At 36.0% G+C, this 18,610-nt stretch overlaps 1 protein-coding gene across 1 annotated transcript in view; it reads left to right on the top strand.

Moving 5' to 3' along the window:
• Sps1 (inactive selenide, water dikinase) overlaps positions 1 to 18,610 on the top strand; it is a 90,773-nt gene that overhangs the window by 14,782 nt on the left and 57,381 nt on the right. The window contains exon 2 of the mRNA XM_090389852.1: positions 16,974 to 17,077. Coding sequence (XP_090245978.1) covers positions 16,974 to 17,077 — 104 coding nt within the window. The remainder of the gene's footprint in view (positions 1 to 16,973; positions 17,078 to 18,610) is intronic.

The raw sequence follows: 18,610 nt of genomic DNA, 5'->3' as shown, positions 1-18,610 counted from the left end.
AAAAAATTAATTTAAAAAAATATATTTTAAATAAAAAATGTAAGAAAAAATTGAATCTGAATGAAAGTTTAATGAATGTAATAAATTGTGTCCCCCCCCTACCCCTCACTGGACAGACTGATGGACATGTGGGTCATCCATGCCATAGCTCCTTTTAACCTGCCTGGTGTTTGCTGACACTATACATTAGGGCTTCACCCTTGCTGAGTGTGGGACAGAGCACCCTACAGGTGCTTCCTTTCTTTATGGTCTTTTAATCCTACCACCTGGGGTGGTGGTTCTTTCCCTTCCCAGGGGGGATCACCCCACTGCCAACTATTAACTCCCACCCCTGGAACAGAATGGGCTCCTCTCCTGGGGAGTTCCCTTGTTCCTCCTTTCAAACAGGTGGGCATCTCCATTACACCCCCCTGTTAACCCCCCACACCAAAATTTTAATCAAACTAAGGCATTTCAAACTGAAATGGTGATATTGAGATGAAATCAAGACCAAAAATAAATTAATATTAGACTAGAATTAATTTTTCTAACTCATTTATTACAATTATAGCATTCTCAACAAATGCTTAAGCCAGTGGTTCTCAAAAGTGTTCCAGAGGGTTTGCACTAAAAATTATATAATGGTGTCTGCTTAGATTTACATAGGCATATTATTGTAAACAACAAAATATAACTAATAATAATCAATAAAGTAAAATCAAATTAAATAAAAAGTAAAGAACTGCCAAAGAAACCACATCTCCCACAATTCCTTATAATTAGTTTACTATCTTACAGTATATCATGTTAAATAAATGTTTATGTTTTCCATACTAAATTTTTTGATTCTCAAGGACCATTGTTATGTACAGGTACTTTTTAGGGTCCGAAATCTAACGAAGGATCCTTATAATGTACAGTGGAACTTCTCTATTACGAACTTCTATTTAACGAATTTCTCTATACAGTAATACCCCGAAGTTACGCGATAGGTGGGTCCGACCAAAAATCGCGTAAGTCGAATTCGCGTAAGTCGGGGTACAATTTTGCATATAAATACATATAAATTTTGCTTAATTGGGACCAAGAACTAACAAAAACACTAGTTTAGAAGAAAAATATTAATAAAATTGCAGTTCTTTATACATATTAATACAAAATATGTATTAAAAAAACAAATGACTTACGTTAAAAAGTTATTTCGATGTCGATGGCTTCATAAAATCTAACAAATTCGTCTGACGACACAGCGCGTTCTTTTTTTCACGCAGAATTTCTTCGTAGCAAGCTAATAATTTTTTTATTCCTTGCTTTGTAGCTATAACGCGTTCTTCGTTGGAGTCTATGTTTTCTAAAATTTTTAAGCCCTTTACAATTGAGCCCTTTTCAGTTTTCAACCTATCAAGTTTGCAATTGTCATGTGCTTTTTGCCGTTGCTTCATTTAGGCCTGTAGCACGTGCAATATCACATGGTCTTTCATTTCGCTCAAAGCGTTTCACAACTTCATATTTTTTCTCTATCGACAGAGGCGGACTGGCCATAAGCCTTACTGGGGAAAGGTGGGCCAGTGTGACTTTGGCAATAAACCATAGTATGAGGCCACTATAAATTTTCCCGGGTAAGAATTTTTGACCCAGTCCGCCTCTGTTTATCGATAATTGCTTTTCTTTTTCTCTCTGAATCTGCAGTGTCTTCACCAGGACGCTTCCTTTTCACACCTTTTAATTAAGTATTTTACTCATTTTTAGGGAATCAAGCACAATTACAAAACGAGGAGGCACGCTTGATACGCATAAACAAAGCTGCGCGCATGTAGCAACTGAATAAACAACACCATAAAGGCAGAGATACGCTATTAACACCTCTCATTTCTAGGGGTTACTACCATAAAACAATAAAAATCCAGTTGCGTTTCTGCTAGTGAAATCTGTTATAAACTGGTAGTAAACTCGATCTAATTTCATTTGCGATTATATCGATAGCTGGAATGGTGTTGGTTTTTACGTTATTATGGTGAAATGAGTTTCCCTTTCACTGATATAAAAAACATAAAAGCAACAAAGTTGAATTTTGTTCATCTTTCGCTCTCATTCTCCGCCGTCGCACCGTATATCGATAACATATGAAAAACGACCTTGAAGATAGTGGGCGGCAGCGTTGCCAAACGAAAAAATCAAGAACCGCGTAACTCCGAGTTCGCGTAAGTCGGGGTAGCGTAAGTCGGGGTATTACTGTATTACGAATTTTTTCGTAAAACATTGCACCTTGAAACGAAATTACATGTAAAATTAACCCCATATAACGAAGTGTTAGTCTCTGTATAAGAATTTTTACAAAAATTAGTAAAAGCATTTTTGAAGATTTTCAAGCATTTACTGCTAAACAGCCACTCAAATATACTGCCTCCTTCCCTCCGAAATTTTGCATTAGCATCTGGAATTAAATAATCATCCTTTTAGTGAACACTTGTGGCCATTGACGCCCGTAGGAGGATCTTTGTTTCATTTTTGTTACAGTTATTAAACCAAATGGGTTTTCTTAAAAGTGGTCGTAAACTTTACAATAAATAGGGTAGATTTGTAAGTTGATGTTGGCTCAGGGGAAAGCAAAATTCGCTGCGGTAAACCTTTAGCATGCTGCAGCGGCAATACATAGAATGCTACCATAGTCGGTTTTTAGTAACGCCTACCGAGTGACATTCGCTTCTCACCTCAACTGTACCACGTGACCATCATGTCAATTATTATATGATATGTCCATTCTCGTCTAACTGGACCCCCAGTAGATGGTTTATATGAATTTTTTTTTTTTCGTTCGTCATCAATCACATAGGCTATATGCTCTTGTTTTTTTTTTTTTTTTCCCTGAAAAGTAACATACAGCATGTGTTAATCATAAATTTTCTTTCGTGTATATATGAATGAAAGCAGAATAAAATAAATTCACAAAGTCGTATATTTCTTCACAGTGAGTGATACTGTTGAATTGGCAAGTGAACTTCATTGAGTAGGCGGTACCTGTACTAACAATTCACTATACGGCCAGCGCAGTGAAGTTTCCGGTGTATGTATCGGCAAGAGCTGCAGTCCAGTAATTTTTACAATTGCGAAAACAATGTCAAAGAGAAAGTGTTTAAGTTAATGATAAAGCAAAGATTGTTATGTTATTGACCAGGGTTTTAAGAAATAAGATGTTGCAGAGAAATATGGCATATCTGCAAGCAGTTTATCTAAGATTTTAAAAAAAATCGAGAATCAATTTTAAATGCAATTGAAGAAGACAAGAAGCGAATTAAGTTGTGTATATACGAAGATGTTGATAAAGCAGTTCTAAAATAGGTTCAAATGATACGTGGAAAGAATATCCCAATATCGGGGCCTAATAATTAAGCAACAAGCTCTGAAATTTGCACAGTCCCTTGGACACACAGAGTTTAATGTGAGCACTGGGTGGTTAGATAAATTTAAGAAGTGCCACAGAATTGTGGAAAATGTTATTTTCCACAATTCTGTGCGAAGAAGATTGCAACAGTTGGAGGAACAATACCTTAAAAGAAGATTTTGGAAGAATATGAGCGTAAGGATGTTTCTAATGCTGACGAAATGGGTTTATTCTTTAAATGTTTACCGAATAGAACACTTGCTTTTAAGGATAAATGTTTTGGCGGAAAACAAAGCAAAGAAAGAATCACTGTGCTAGTTAGAGCAAATATGACAGGAAGTGAAAAATTAAGACTTTTAGTTGTCGGAAAATCAAAAAACCCAAGATGTTTTAGAGGCACAAAATCTTTGGAAGTTGACTACACCTTTAATAAAAAAGCATGGATGACAAGTGATATTTTTGTAGAATGGATGTTAAAACTAGACAAGCATATAACAAAAGAAAAAAGGAAAATCGTGTTGGTAACTGACAACTGTCCAGCACATCCTGCCAAACTTAAAAATGTGAAGTTGTTGTTTTTACCACCAAATGTAATGTCAAAACTCCAGCCAGTGGACCAAGGCATTAAAAATTTTAAATTTCATTATCGAAAGAGAATAATAATGAAGATTGTCAATGCATTATCAGAAAATAGAAACTTGGAGGTTACAATTAACCTTAGAGATTGCATCTCTGAACTGGCAAAAGTTTGGACAAAGATGTCACTGAATACACTATTCAAAATTGTTTTTCGAAAGCGTGATTTGCATTGAGTACAGATGTCGAACAATGACTGGACGAACAAGATGAACTGCCCCTTTCACAACTGAAAAACTTCGAAAATGAAATAACAATGGATAGTTATGTTTATGTAGATCAAGATCTGACTACAGCAGAACATCCAAATGAAGATCAAATACTGCTGAACAGTGTTAGACGCGTCCATGATCGCGAAGAAATTAACGATGACGCTGAAGACGCATCAGAAAAACCCGTAGAAAAGCCGACTCGCGAAAAAATGATTCGCGCTTTTAAAACAGTTTGTATGGGTCTACAGTTTTGTGAAAATGTTCCTGATAATGTTTTTAATGCTCAGAACAAATGTGAGGCTTTCTTTGAGAATCAGACAATTTTTTAATTGTACTGTGCAAACAAATATTACAGATTTTTTTAATTTGTGATATTTACCGGCGAAAATTGTGTAAACGTAATTTAACTAAGTATGTTTTTGAAATAAAATACATTAAAAATAAATGTAGATTCTTTTTCATTTTCTAATTAGATAACAATTTCTAATAAAAAAGATATTCTCTGTAACGAATTTTTTTGCCGGATTTATCGAATTCGTTATAGGGAAGTTAGACTGTAATTCGGTTGTCTGTCTGTTCGTCCATCTGTCACAGCATTGTATTCCCTGGAACTACTCAGCCTATTGACTTGAAATTTTGCATGGGTTTGTGCATCATGTGGGCCAACATAACGCCACATTGATCGTTGTTGACAAAAAGTTGTCTGAGAAATGGGGGGGGGTAAATGTGAGAGGGGACAAAAGTGTTGTCGACAACCTATAGCTTATTATACACCATTGGAAAAGAGCTCAGCGAGTAGGTTTAAAATTAAAAATGGTGGTGCCAGACAGGAAAATGTGAGTAATTTTTGTCCCCCTCTCCTCTTCTCTATTTGTGTCGCTAATGGAGTTAAAAATTACACTAGCTGTGGGTTATTTGATAGTTTATCAAGGAAAAACTATTCCGATTGAAATCTGTAATTTACTTTTTGTGTTGGCACCTCCGTAGCCAGGTGGGAAGGAGCAGCAGTGCGTAGTACACGCTTCTTGATTAGACCGGGGTTCGAGCCTGTCACCACCAAATACGGAGGATGCGGAAAGGTCAAGGAATGACCACAGCATATCCCGGAGCAATATGGCCTTAGTTGCTAATGCTTCTAAAAACCAAATAACAAATAAACAAACAAACTTTTTGTGTTAAAATTGAAAAAAAGCAATTTTTTATTGCACTTTGATAGTGCACTTATTTGTACTAAATAACTCTCCTTTTGGCAACAAAAAGGTTGCTAAATAGTTAATAATTCTACAAAGGTCATTTATAAATTTTGCAACGAGAAGTATTTTTTAATAATTTTCAAAGCTGGAGTTGTCCCATCAAGGAGGTACTCAGAGGGCCAGTGTTGATGTGGTGGTGGTGGTGGGGAGGTGCCTGCGCGGAGTCTTGCACGGCCCTCATCTGCCAGTCGCTTCTCCCCTAAGACTTTAATCGCTTCTCCAGGAAGAAGGCAGAGTTGCTTCTCTCACCTTTGTCATTCACAACAACTGGAACGATTCAAATAGACAATGTTTTTGTTAGTTCCTCAGTTTTAGGTTAAGCCAGGATACTAGAAACTTTTTTTTTTTTTTTTTCATTTACCATAAAGCTCTCTATTTGAGATACTACACTAATGACCATTCGTGACTACAGACCCTTCATTCTCAGTGCCCGGCACGCAGTAGTTGACAGATTTATTTATTTTATTTTAGAACCTACAGTATACCTTGCATGGGTTGAAGGTTGAAAAGTTTAAAGAAGATACTGGTTGACATTAGACTTGAACTTCTATTGATTGTAATTTTCAGGAAATACATAAGAAGGAAGGTTGTTCCAGAAATTGGAAATTGAATGAATAAATGAGGAAGGAGAAAAGTTGGTTCTGCGAGTTTGAAGCTGGACAGTAAAAGGATGTTGACTGGTTGCGGCATGCGTTCGGATTGCTTTGAAAGAGAGAGTGGGAATTGTAGAAGCCAATTTAGAAGATCAGTGCCCATGGAGGTATCTATAGAAAGGTCTGAGACAGAGCGGAGACACTTCGTTAGAGATGAGACTGTTGCGAGGGTAGCACAGTGGTATCATTACCCCACCCCACCCCGCACCTGGTGATAAAGGCCAGTGTTCGAATCCCATTGATAACTCAAGGAATTTTAACAGGCTTTTTTCACTCCGTGGCTGAGTTAGTCTGTCTCAGACACAATAAATATATGGGTAGATATACGGGTGACTCTAATATCATAATTTTTTTGTTTTTTTTTTGAGATGAGACATTAATTAACCTAATTGCCCTCTTTTGAATGGAATCTAGAAGCCTGAGAGAGGTTTTGGGAGCACTGCCATAGATATGGGAACAATATTCCATGGTAGGTCGGATTTGCGATTTCTGCAGAGTCAACACCAATTTGGAAGAAAGTAATGGCAAGTGAAAAAGAGAAAACCAATTTATTTTTAGATGCAGAGGAAGCAATATTTGTATGTAATATTGCTTCATTTAAGTTTGAATTATTAAGAAAATTTCACTCCACATAAAAATATATTTAATTTCTGTTGTTTTTATTGTTAAAAGAAGTATATCCAGTCAGTTCTGCTATAACTCACATTTTTGCAATACAAATTTGCTCCGATGTGATTGATATTACGGAACAATGAGAGTATAACTCGATTTTTGTGTTCGCTCATGCATGATTTCGTCTGTGAGCAACACCAATTGAATGCAAAACCCGGCACCAAGCTGAATGTAGCGACCTGCACAGCAATACATACAATACAAGTTTACGAAGCTTAAAATATGTCAAATGTGTGAGAGCTGTGTTTCCCATTTACTGTAGTTGTATTGGTTGGAGACACACTGTTGTTACTTGCTGTATTCACAAAGACAGCACATGATGTTGTAGGCCCACTCATGTTTTAAGGAGCTCACATTTTTCTGTTCGAACAGAAATTTCGTGAGCAGAGGAGCACATTTCTAGAGGTCACTACCAAAAAACGGTTTGCAGTTCCTGGTTTATTGGGCTTTTCAGTTAGTGCAGTTAATTATAAACAGGTAGTAAACTTTATCTTATTCTATTTGCGATAATACTGATAGCTGGAATTCTGTGGGTTTTTATGTTATGGCGAAATGTGTTTCCCCTTCCATGAAATCTTCACTCATAAAAAAACATGAAATAAATTTTCAGAATCTTCTCTTCATTCTTATTTTTCAAGCTTCGTAAACTTGTTACTCCATATCTCATTTGTGCAACTTGTGCATCCCATCTTCACCGTTATTGATTGCTTATCCCTTTTTACTGTTTTAAATTTTACAATAAAAAAAAATGTCAGTGTACAGAAATATCAAACTTCATATCTTGTCAATTATATTTACTGTAATATTTATTTGTTTATTAGAAATTTAAGATGTTTAAACCTGTTAGCAATTTTATTGGGTTTCTAATTTTTTTTTATGTTTTACTTACCAGACTGAATTTTTTATTATTATTAATTTTTTTTGAGTGCTCTGCTCCTTATCTCTTTTTTTCCCATAAGCACTGTTGTTTTTAATGCGTGAAATACCATAACAGAGATTTTTAGGAACATGTGTACTGTGTTATAGCAGAACTGACTATTATTATTTCACAGAAATACATGTATAATATAAACATATTTCTGTAAAATAAAACAAATATACGTGAAAAAAAAAATGTAAAATTGATGTCCTGCATTGGAATACTAAAAATCTGATCACTTTATTAAAAATGACTCAATAAAAAGCTCCAAGTAATTGCATTGTTTCCATTGCAACTCAACAGGTTTCAATCATAATTCTGACATAACTGATATCTTCAATAAATAGTCAGAGAGGCCATTGCTTAAATTATTATTAGTAGTAGTACTGGCATATTATTAGAAGGAAGCAAGCTTATACAGAATCATCCAAAAAAAAGAAAACTACCCACCTCATCTTTCTGTCCCTTCCCTCTTAATTCTTCCTCAAATTTATTCAAGGTACCCACGTTCACAACACCAAACAGTAGTCTGTTCCAACAGTCAATTACCCTATGGCTGAAAGCAAAGTTTTACACATCTATGCAGTGGAAGGAAGCAATAGGCTTTTGCTGCACCAACAAAAAAAAAGAAAAAAAGTAGATAAGAGAAAATATAATTTGTTTGAGAAATCATTGGTAGGACACCATCAGAGAACTTGATATCTGTCTTATAAGTCGCAGATCCCCTTCTTCCTCTGCTGTATTTAATTCAATCTCACCAAGTGTATAAGTAATTTTGCCGTTGCAGTTCCACAAGTGTAAGTTCTTGCATTTTGCTACCTTAAAAACACAGCTAACATTTTTCTGACTGTTGTTAGAGCCTCTTCGAGTGATCTTGAAGGAGTGCTGCTTGGCACTGATCTTTAATGAATCCCAATCTTTACATTGTCGGTAAATTTTAACTTCACCCCTCCTTCTCTCTTCAATGATTTTTTTTTTAAATAAATAAATAAAAAAATAGTCCAAGGATCCTTTGGGGATCCCACTTCTGACGTTACATCAATCTGAAGAATATCCATTAATCGTAACATTCTGCCCCGCAGCCCAGCTTATAATCCTCATGAAAGACTGATTCAAGTGCCTTGCTAAAATACAAATAAACTATGCTTAAATTGTTCCCTACAGCCAGCTCATGAATAACTATTTCAAAATAGCTCACCAGGTTAATTGAACATTATTTTCCCTTACCAAAACCACCATGTTGTGTCTCCTTCAGAATTCCATTTCTATCTAAATGTTCCTAGATTGTGCTTTTAAACATTGCCTCCAAGATTTTCTCTCCCACCAAAATCAGACTAACTGGTCTGTAGTTACTCACTGAACTAATCATCTTTGTGTATTGGAGATACATTGCACTTCTCCAATAAAAAGCAATCTCTCCTGAGTTTAATGATGCCTTCATAAGTAACCTCAGTGGTTCATTGCACTCTCTGGCTGCCTTCCTCAAAAATTACTAGGTATGTGCCATCAACTCCAAGAGCCATATTTTTCTTTTATGCTCAAGTTTCTAATAAGTGGTCACCTGTAATTTCAAAATCACTAATTTCATATGTTCTAGCTTCACTCCTCAGAATGAATGATCTTTTGTCAGTAAAGACTGATGTAGATTACTTATTAAATTCAAAAGCAACATTAGCTTGGTTATCTAATACTTTCCCCCACCCACTATACAAGGGTGCAATTTGATTTGTTTTCTTTGTATTCTCATACATGAAAAACACCTTGCCCCCATTCTTTTCTCCCAGTGTTCTCATATTCATCCATTTTTGTCATCCTGCTTGTGCTATATTTTCTTAATGGTATAAGCTTGCTTTCTTGCATCATTTGCCACTACTAATACTAAAATAGTAAACCATTATAATTACATCAGCATATGATAATGATTTCAATTATAGCTTTATTGCTGGCTTTTATTTGCAATCCGATTCACGTATTTTTTTTGCACTTAAAGTGCAAAAATTCAGTTAAGTGCGGGGAAAGTTTCAGAAGCAAATCTCACCCAAATTATTTGTAATTATTTAAATTATATTGAATAAAATAAATGTTAAAATTTATTTTAAAACTTTTAGATCTATATTTGCCATATGCTTAAAAGATATTCCACACGATATCTATGTGTACTTATACAAGTATGAAATTAGTTACTAGCTTTTGTGATGATTTTTAATCCTGGTTTTATATTAATTTATAAAAAAAAATGAATTAGTTAAAATTTTATTTTTTCATTATGTCCACTATACTGTCAAGATAAGTGCCCAATTCTAAATCATTTATTGCCTTTATTCATTTCCTTGTATTATAGAGGACTCACATGTGCCAAATACGTGGGTCTCAAAAGTTCTTTCCTACAATATTATGTTTATTTGATCAATTAATCGCAAGTTTTAGGAACTTCCTTATGTGCTGTGGTATAATTATTAATGTATTAAGATAGCGTAGCTTAATTTTCAACACTCACCTCTTGAATGATCTGCTTGGATGTGATGTGATTATAGAAGACACATGGTTAATGTGAATAAGAACCTTATTTGTACATAATCATAGCTATAAATGTGATTGCAATTTGGAATGTCATTAAGGATTTAAAATAATTAATTAAAACCATTAAAATATGCACAAGGAGGGAATGTACATTCCATTTCATGGTTGTCAACTAAAATTTAGTCAAATTTAGTCATCAAATTTAGTAAATAAATTTGATGAATTTGAGGTATTGCTCAAAACATCAAAGGCAGATATTGTGGGGATTTCAGAGACGTGGTGTCACACAGATATAAGAAATGCAGAACTGGAATTTGGGGAGTACAATGTCTACAGAAAGGATAGACAGGATAAGAAGGGAGGAGGGGTTATGCTATTAGTTAAAAAACACATAAAATCCAAGGAAGTGAAGCCAGTCGACATCGCTGGACAGTGCAGTGTCGAGTCAGTTTGGTGTGACATAAGCATTGGGAGATCAAAATTGAGAGTAGGAGTGTGCTATAGGCCTAATGACTCTGATGAGTATAATAAGAAACTGTTCGGAGAAATAGAGTGGGCCAGTAAATCAGAGAGTCTTATAATGGGGGATTTTAATTTCCCAGATATTGACTGGAATTTGGGGGCTGGTCACTCACACAGTAGCAAGGCTTTTGTGGATTTATTGGATGATTGTTTTCTACATCAGCATGTTCGGGAGGCAACTAGAGGGAGTAATACTCTTGATTTGATTATCAGTAGTGATTCTTCATGCATTAAGAATCTGCAGATAAATGAACCACTTGGTGGCAGTGATCACAGTGTGCTGAAGTGGGAGTTACTCAAAGAGGTAACTACCATTAGGGGTAAAGGGAAGGGGTATTGCTTTCGTAAAGGCGACTACAATGGACTGAGACAGTATTTAAATTCTATACAGTGGGATCAACTGATGATACTGCCAACAGCAAATTCAAAATGGGAAGCATTCAAAGAACGTATCGTGGAAGCTACTAGGCTTTACATACCAACTAAGAAATATTGTTCAAGGTTTAGGCCTAAATGGTTGTCAGATGAACTAATGAGGCATATGGCAGAGAAGAAAAATGCATGGGATACATACAAATTAACACGTGACACGGACGCCTATGATAGATACAAGTTGATCTGTAACCAAGTTACAAAGGAGGTTAGGCAGGCGAAGGCAGATTACGAGAGATCCTTGGCAAGGGATGCGAAGAAAAACAGCAAAGAGTTCTTTACTTATGTAAACTCTAGAAGGAAGGGGATGAATCAGATTGGTCCACTTGAGATCGATGGGTCAACTGTTGATGACCCTGCTCGGGTAGCTAACAAACTAAATGAATATTTTGCATCGACATTCACACATGAGGAGTTATTCAGCGAGGGGAATGCCAGAGGTGTATTCAACTCTAGCAGTAAGCTAGAGAATCTTGTAATAACTGACAGCAAAGTGGAGGAGAAATTGTTGAAGATAAACACAAGAAAGGCACCTGGGGTGGATGGGATCTATCCAGTTATATTAAAGGAGGCAGCAAAGGAGGTAAGCAAACCCTTAGCCATAATTATGAGAGCTTCCTTGGACTCAGGGGAGGTACCCATTGACTGGAGATGTGCAAATGTGACCCCAATTCACAAAGGGGGATCAAAGGCTGACACAAGTAATTATAGACCTGTGAGTTTAACTTCTGTTCCCGGAAAATTAATGGAGGCACTGGTGAAAGAAGCACTGCAGGATCATCTAGACAAGACTTCAGTTATAGCTAGGACACAGCATGGTTTTGTTAAGGGGAAGTCTTGCCTGACCAATTTGATTGGATACTATGATGCAGTCACAAAAGAACTGGATGCAGGGAATAACTTTGATATTATATACTTGGATCTTAGAAAGGCTTTTGATACTGTTGCACATGGAAGACTGCTGCACAAATTGGAGCAGTGTGGCATTGGAGGCAAGTTGCTGCTATGGATAAAGGGGTGGTTGAGGGGGAGAAGACAGAGAGTGGTAATCAATGGACACTGCTCATCGTGGACTAATGTTATTAGTGGAGTCCCTCAGGGTTCAGTATTGGGGCCTTTATTGTTTTCTGTATTTATAAATGATATTGATGATGGTATATCAGGCTTAATGTCCAAGTTTGCAGACGATACGAAGGTTGGCAGGGTTGTCAAGGACACTACTGACACTATGCTGCTGCAACAGGATTTGGAAAGGTTGAGCAGATGGGCTTCGAGGTGGCAAATGAAGTTTAACATTGACAAATGTAAAGTACTACATATGGGAAACAGCAACCCCAGAGCAACGTATCAACTCTGTGGTACTACACTGACAGTGGTAGAGAATGAAAGGGACCTGGGGGTGGTGGTGCAGGCAGATATGAAGTTCTCTGAGCAGTGCAGACGAGCTGCAAGAGTAGCTCATGGTGTATTGTCAATGATATATAGGAATTTTTCTAGCAGGGATAAGGAGGTGATTATTCCCTTGTATAAGGCAATGGTCAGGCCACACCTAGAGTACTGTATACAGGCCTGGAGGCCTCATTTCAGGAAGGATGTAGAGCTGCTGGAACGAGTACAGAGAAGGGCAACTAGATTGGTGAATGGGACAAAGGGGTTCTCTTACGAAGAAAGGCTTAAGTTTTGCAAATTACAGTGTCTGGAAACTAGGCACCAGCGGGGTGATCTGATAGAGGTGTACAAAGCCTTGAATGGTTTGAGCATGCTCAATGCTGATGGGATTCTTCCTCTAGCTCAGAAAAATCACCTGAGAGGGCATAAATTCAAATTGAGGAAAGACAGATGTAGGATAGATGTGCGGAAATTTGCCTTTAGCCAGCGGGTGGTTGGTGGGTGGAACAGACTTCCATCCCTTGTCGTGGAAGTTGATAGCCTAAATAAGTTTAAGGCTCAGCTGGACAGGTATTTCGAACGAACAGAGGGGTGAAGTGGAAGTGGTTATTTTTATTTATTTATGTTACTTTTTTTTTTTTTTTTTTTGGCATGATGCTGCATAAGCTTGCTTTCTTGCATCAAATGCCTCTACTAATGCTAATGCTAATGCTAAATCATTAAGATTGGAGTAGTTCTGACTGGATTAATAAACAAGCTAATAGTTTTTCATGAGCAACTTTCGATTTATGTCCTCAGTTAGCATTGTGTGAAGAGAAAACGCAAATGGTTTAATAAGAAGAAAAGTCAATTTCCGAAATGCAATTCAGAGCACGTGGAAACGTTGTGTGTGTTAAATTCCAAATAGGGGAAACGGTTGATTGGGAGTTTTGTTTAGTACGTTAAATGATGTATGTTGCCGAAACCATTCAATAACTAGTGCTTCATTTTGGAGAATTTTGTGATGTAATTAAATTTAATTGTGATAATTTAATTTAATTATTGTGATAGCAGAATCTATTATTGGGTTATGATTGTAGGAACGGACATATTGTGTTAACTCTGTATTAGATAGGTTAGATTTAAAACTATTAAAATGGTAATATGCACGTGTATTAGAGATTTTAGAAGTACCAAATTTTGTCGTAGTGCTCCCAATGTAACAGGCTTTATGGTTCGATTGGCATAGAATTAAATATATGATATTGGTGTATTTGTGTGTTGTTCTATTTGAATTAAATTTGGAGCCTAATTTATTGTACGATGAAAAAATTATGTTTGTGTTTGTAAAAATCCGTCAGAGTTGTTTCGTGCATTGTCTGTGATAAGGGAGGACAACTTGGGTTCCTTGTTGTTTATCGTGATAATTGTTGCGATGATGTGGGTTATTAATTCTGTTTTCAACTCTGGAAATGGTCTCTTTTATTAACTGTAATGGATATTTTCTAGCTATGAATTTTTCCTAAGGTATTTTAGTTTTATAGATAAATCATCTTGTGTATACCTATATTTAATGGCATTGTGAATTTTGTTAAAAAGAACTGCTTCTTTAATGTATAAAGGATGATGTGAATAAAAATGTAAAAATTTACCTGTATGTGTTTTCTTCCTATAAATCTTGGTACCTTGTACCAACTTTATGAATAGTAAGGTTTAAAAAATGTATTATCTGTTTCCTTTTCAAGGGTGAATTTAAGTCTTTCATGTATTGTGTTAAATGTATTGAGTAGTGTATCGATGAAATCCTTATTACCTATTAAAAGTATGTTGTCCCCATACCTCATATATAATTTGATGTTAGAGGGAAAAAAGGTTGAAGTATATCTTCTTTCGTCTTCTCAATCTCCAACCCAAGCACGGTACTAAGTACTATAAGTTATAATACCTCTCGTGTTTGGGGTTCTCATAAAAAAAAAAGAAAAAAAAAAGTACTTTAACCTTAGGAAAAATTCATAGCTAGAAAATATCCATTACAGTTAATAAAAGCGACCATTTCCAGAGTTTAAAGCAGAATTAATAACCCACATCATCGCAACAATCATCATGATAAAGAACAAGGAACCCAAATTGTCCTCGCTACAGACTACGCGAAACAACTCCGACAGATTTTTACAAACATAACCATAATTTTTTCATCATACAATAAATTAGGCTCCAAATTTAATTCATATAGAACAACACACAAATGCACCACGCAGGATTACAATGATATCATAATTTAATTCGAAGCCAATCGGACTGTAAGGCCTGTTACATTGGGAGCACTATGGCAAAATTTGGTACTTCTAAAATCTCTAATACAGAGTTAACACAACATCTCCATTCCTACAATCATAATCCACTAAAAGATTCAACTATCACAATAATTAAATTAGTCTATTAATCACAAAATTCTCCAAAATGAATTAGTTATTGAATGGTTTCGGCAGCATATGTCATTTAATGTACTAAACACAAATCCCAATCAACCTCTTCATTTTCTCTTCACACAGTGCTAAATGTGGACGAAATCAAAAGTTGACTGTGCGCAACTATTAGCTTGTCTATTAATATTAATCCATTCAAGAACTGTTCCCATCTTAATGATTTTAATTGGCAACCTTGAAATGGAATGTGCATTCCCTCCTTCTCACGCATATTTTAATGGTTTTAATTAATTATTTTAAATCCTTAATGAAATTCCAAATTGCAATCTCGTTTATAGCTATGATTATTTACAAATAAGGTTCTTATTCACGTTAACCATGTGTCTTCTATAATCACATCACATTTCAGGAGTGAGTGCTGAAAATCAAGCTACGCTATTTTAATACATTTCGTTTATTTGATCATAAATAAAAATATTAGTAGGAGAAATTAATCTGCAAAATACAGGCAATTTTCAGTGACTTTGATCCATCTGTCTGCAAGTATTTGAATTTGACTGTGGTAACAATCCTTGGATTTGGAGGCAAAAGATGTACAGGCTTCTTCATCAAATGTCTCAAACCACTGTCCACGTAGGAATGCAGCCATCGACTGGAACTGTAGTTGGATAATATAGTGTCTGGGATGTATGCTCTGTCATCTGATTTCTCACAGAGCCAGAATCAATTGTTCTCAGTGAGCTCGACTGATCCAGGCTAAATGTTGGAGGAGTGTGTATTCATGTATGCAGTTCCATTTGTTGAGAGTACAGTTCAACATCCACAAAAATGACTGTCTGGAACAAGTTTGAAGTGCAGAACACCCTCTAAGTTTCACCTAACACACATCTTGTGTGCGAAGCAATCTTGTCAAACCACTGGTTGAGGCCTTTATTGCAGGCTACCCATTGCCTTCTTGTCAGGATTATGCAGAAACATCAAATTCTCATCATAGGTTACAATCCATTTCCAGAACTGGTTGTCAAGGGGATTCCAGCAGTTGTTTGCAGGTATCAAGTTATCACTGGGCCAGTGCTTCAGTCAATTTGTGTGGATTTTGTTGAGGTCATTTACTGACAAAGCCAAGCTTGTGCAATTGATTGTATCTTTGAAAGAGACAAGTGCAGCTGACAATTTACTGGTACTGGAATGCAGCTGCTCCTCCAGCATGGCATATATAGCCTTGTTGTCCATAACAGGTGGTCATCCTGAGCAAGGTTTATCAATGAGGCTTGTGTCTCCATTACTGGACTGTTTAAACCAGTTTGATAACGTTGACCACACCTCTGCCTTCAACTTCACAAATTTGTTCAGCAGCCACCTTGCACTAGAGCCCTTTTTCTGGAAAATATGTAGAAGTACTTTAATTGCAATTTTGTTGTCACACAATCTCTTCACTATTGTTAAACCTAAATGAAAGCAAAATAACAAATAATGCATTAGATTATAAGTTGGAAACATGTTTTATAATAATATCAAGCATGTATAAAAATCAACATTAGCAATGTTATCAACAAAGAAACCTTACATTTATGGGAAAGAACTTTTGCGTCACCCTGGTAGCATGAATTTTAGCTGTGTGCCAGCTTGCAGGTTTAGTAGACCTGATTAACCAGATTTTAGTGTTATTTCAGTATAGCCAATTTGTGTTGTGTGTATGTACTGGGGCAGTATCAATTTAATTGTAAAATTTCAGTGAACACATTGTATCCTTGACCATGTAATGTCACTGATAATTTTTACTTTTGTATATACATATTTACCCATGATATTGATTAAACTGTAGGCAAATTAACCCTTTTATTCCATGCATATTATATAGTTTCATTTTTCATATGATATGAAGTAAAAACTGACATCGTATTTTGAAATACTGACTTCTTGTTCTCTTCATTATGCGACAAGGAAGTGAAGGGAAGAAATGTTGTGAACAGTGAAATAACTCTTGTGATATTTGTAGGTATTGGTATGGATTGTAGTGTTACTCCCCTAAGACATGGAGGTCTCTCACTGGTCCAAACAACAGACTTTTTCTATCCACTTGTGGAAGATCCTTATATTATGGTAAGTATTTTATCAGGTTAAAATAACCTTTCTTCCTTTGCTCTCCTCAAAAAAATGTTAATTTACTTTGAAGAAATGTCTGTTTATTGATGCAATTTACTATGATTATTATAAATGAGGTTCAGTATCGTGATGTAAATTACAGTAAAAGTCCATTATTACAGTACAGCCTGTAATTAACATTTTTAATTTAAAAAATGTTAAATTCAGGGAATTTTTGCAGTAATTCCCAAATATTTAGATACTAACAAAAATTGTAAAAATCAGACATTAGAAAGATTCATTCAACTGGGAGTTAAATTTGGTTATCTGGTCTTACATTAAAATAGACCTGCTTGAATGTTAGTTGCAGATTATTACAGTCATGTTCGAAAATCTTGACTCACCGTGTGTCACTTTAGTGAAATGAAGTTAAGGCTGTAAGACAATGTTGTGTTAAATTCAATTCAGAAATTTTAAAATAAAATTAATTTTTTAAGTTATTATTAAAGTGTGGAATTGTAACAAAGAAACATGACTTCCCACACAGTTTGTCACTAATTTGGTAGAATGAACCAAGACAGATTAACCACCCAAGCTGTGATGCTGAAATAATATAAAGCTGCAGAAAACACAATATAATCAGATACTTGCTAATGAATAAGCATAACGATGAGTGCAATGCATATACAGAATATGGATGTTGCATTTTTAAGCGATGTCGTATGTGCCGAAAGTTTATATGCATCTGTCATACAACATAATGTTCTTCTGAGTTGTGCCGATTGTGCAAGCATGTTGTTCAGAAATGTTTCCTGATAGTGAAATACTGTTAATTATCTGTTGGCACCGAGAATCTTTCCCCACCACTTCCTCCAACTCTGCATAGTATCTTTGTGATGCATACACATACAGTTCACTGTGAAGGCCAACTTGTGTAAGTGTAGGATTTGTGCAGTGTTGGGTTGGGTTGGGTTGTGTTGTGTTGTGTTCATCTGGCCTCTTAGCTGTGGGGCACTTGGAAACCAAGGCATCCCTGTTGCCCATCACTACCTCAGGCCAGGGGAAATAGATACGTAGATGTGTGAGTACTCTGGTGTGATGGGGGGGTGAACCCTGCATGCCACCTGAACTTGCCAGGGAGGTTGTCCAGATAGGGGAAAAAATTAACGAGCAGGAGGAAATGGAAGGAAAATGAAGGGGAAAAAATTGAGAGGGATCATGGGGGTGAGAGTAAGTATGAGTTGGGACAGAAGGGGAAAGGATAGGAAGTGGATGTAGGAAATAAAAGAACAAGGGGATAGAGCAGAAGAAACTTAAGATGCAGACACAGAATTAGGGTGGTAGGGCCCCACCAAGCAAAAAGTATGGGAGTGGGAAAGATACCTCAAGCAAGCCAGTAGTTGAAAAATTGAAGTATTTCAACTACTGGCATTTATTATTCTTAATGGGATCAAGTGCAGTGTATATCCCCATCTGGAAGAAGCAGATTCTATTTTCCTTCACTACTGTAATTCTTATTTTCTCTGCAGATTTATAACTGTTGATGGCTCA

The sequence above is a fragment of the Mastigoproctus giganteus genome, chromosome 2, assembly GCF_048544385.1.
Source record: "Mastigoproctus giganteus isolate SK-2022 chromosome 2, ASM4854438v1, whole genome shotgun sequence".
Lineage (NCBI taxonomy): Eukaryota > Metazoa > Arthropoda > Arachnida > Uropygi > Thelyphonidae > Mastigoproctus > Mastigoproctus giganteus.
This window is presented reverse-complemented; position numbering and strand designations above follow the sequence as displayed.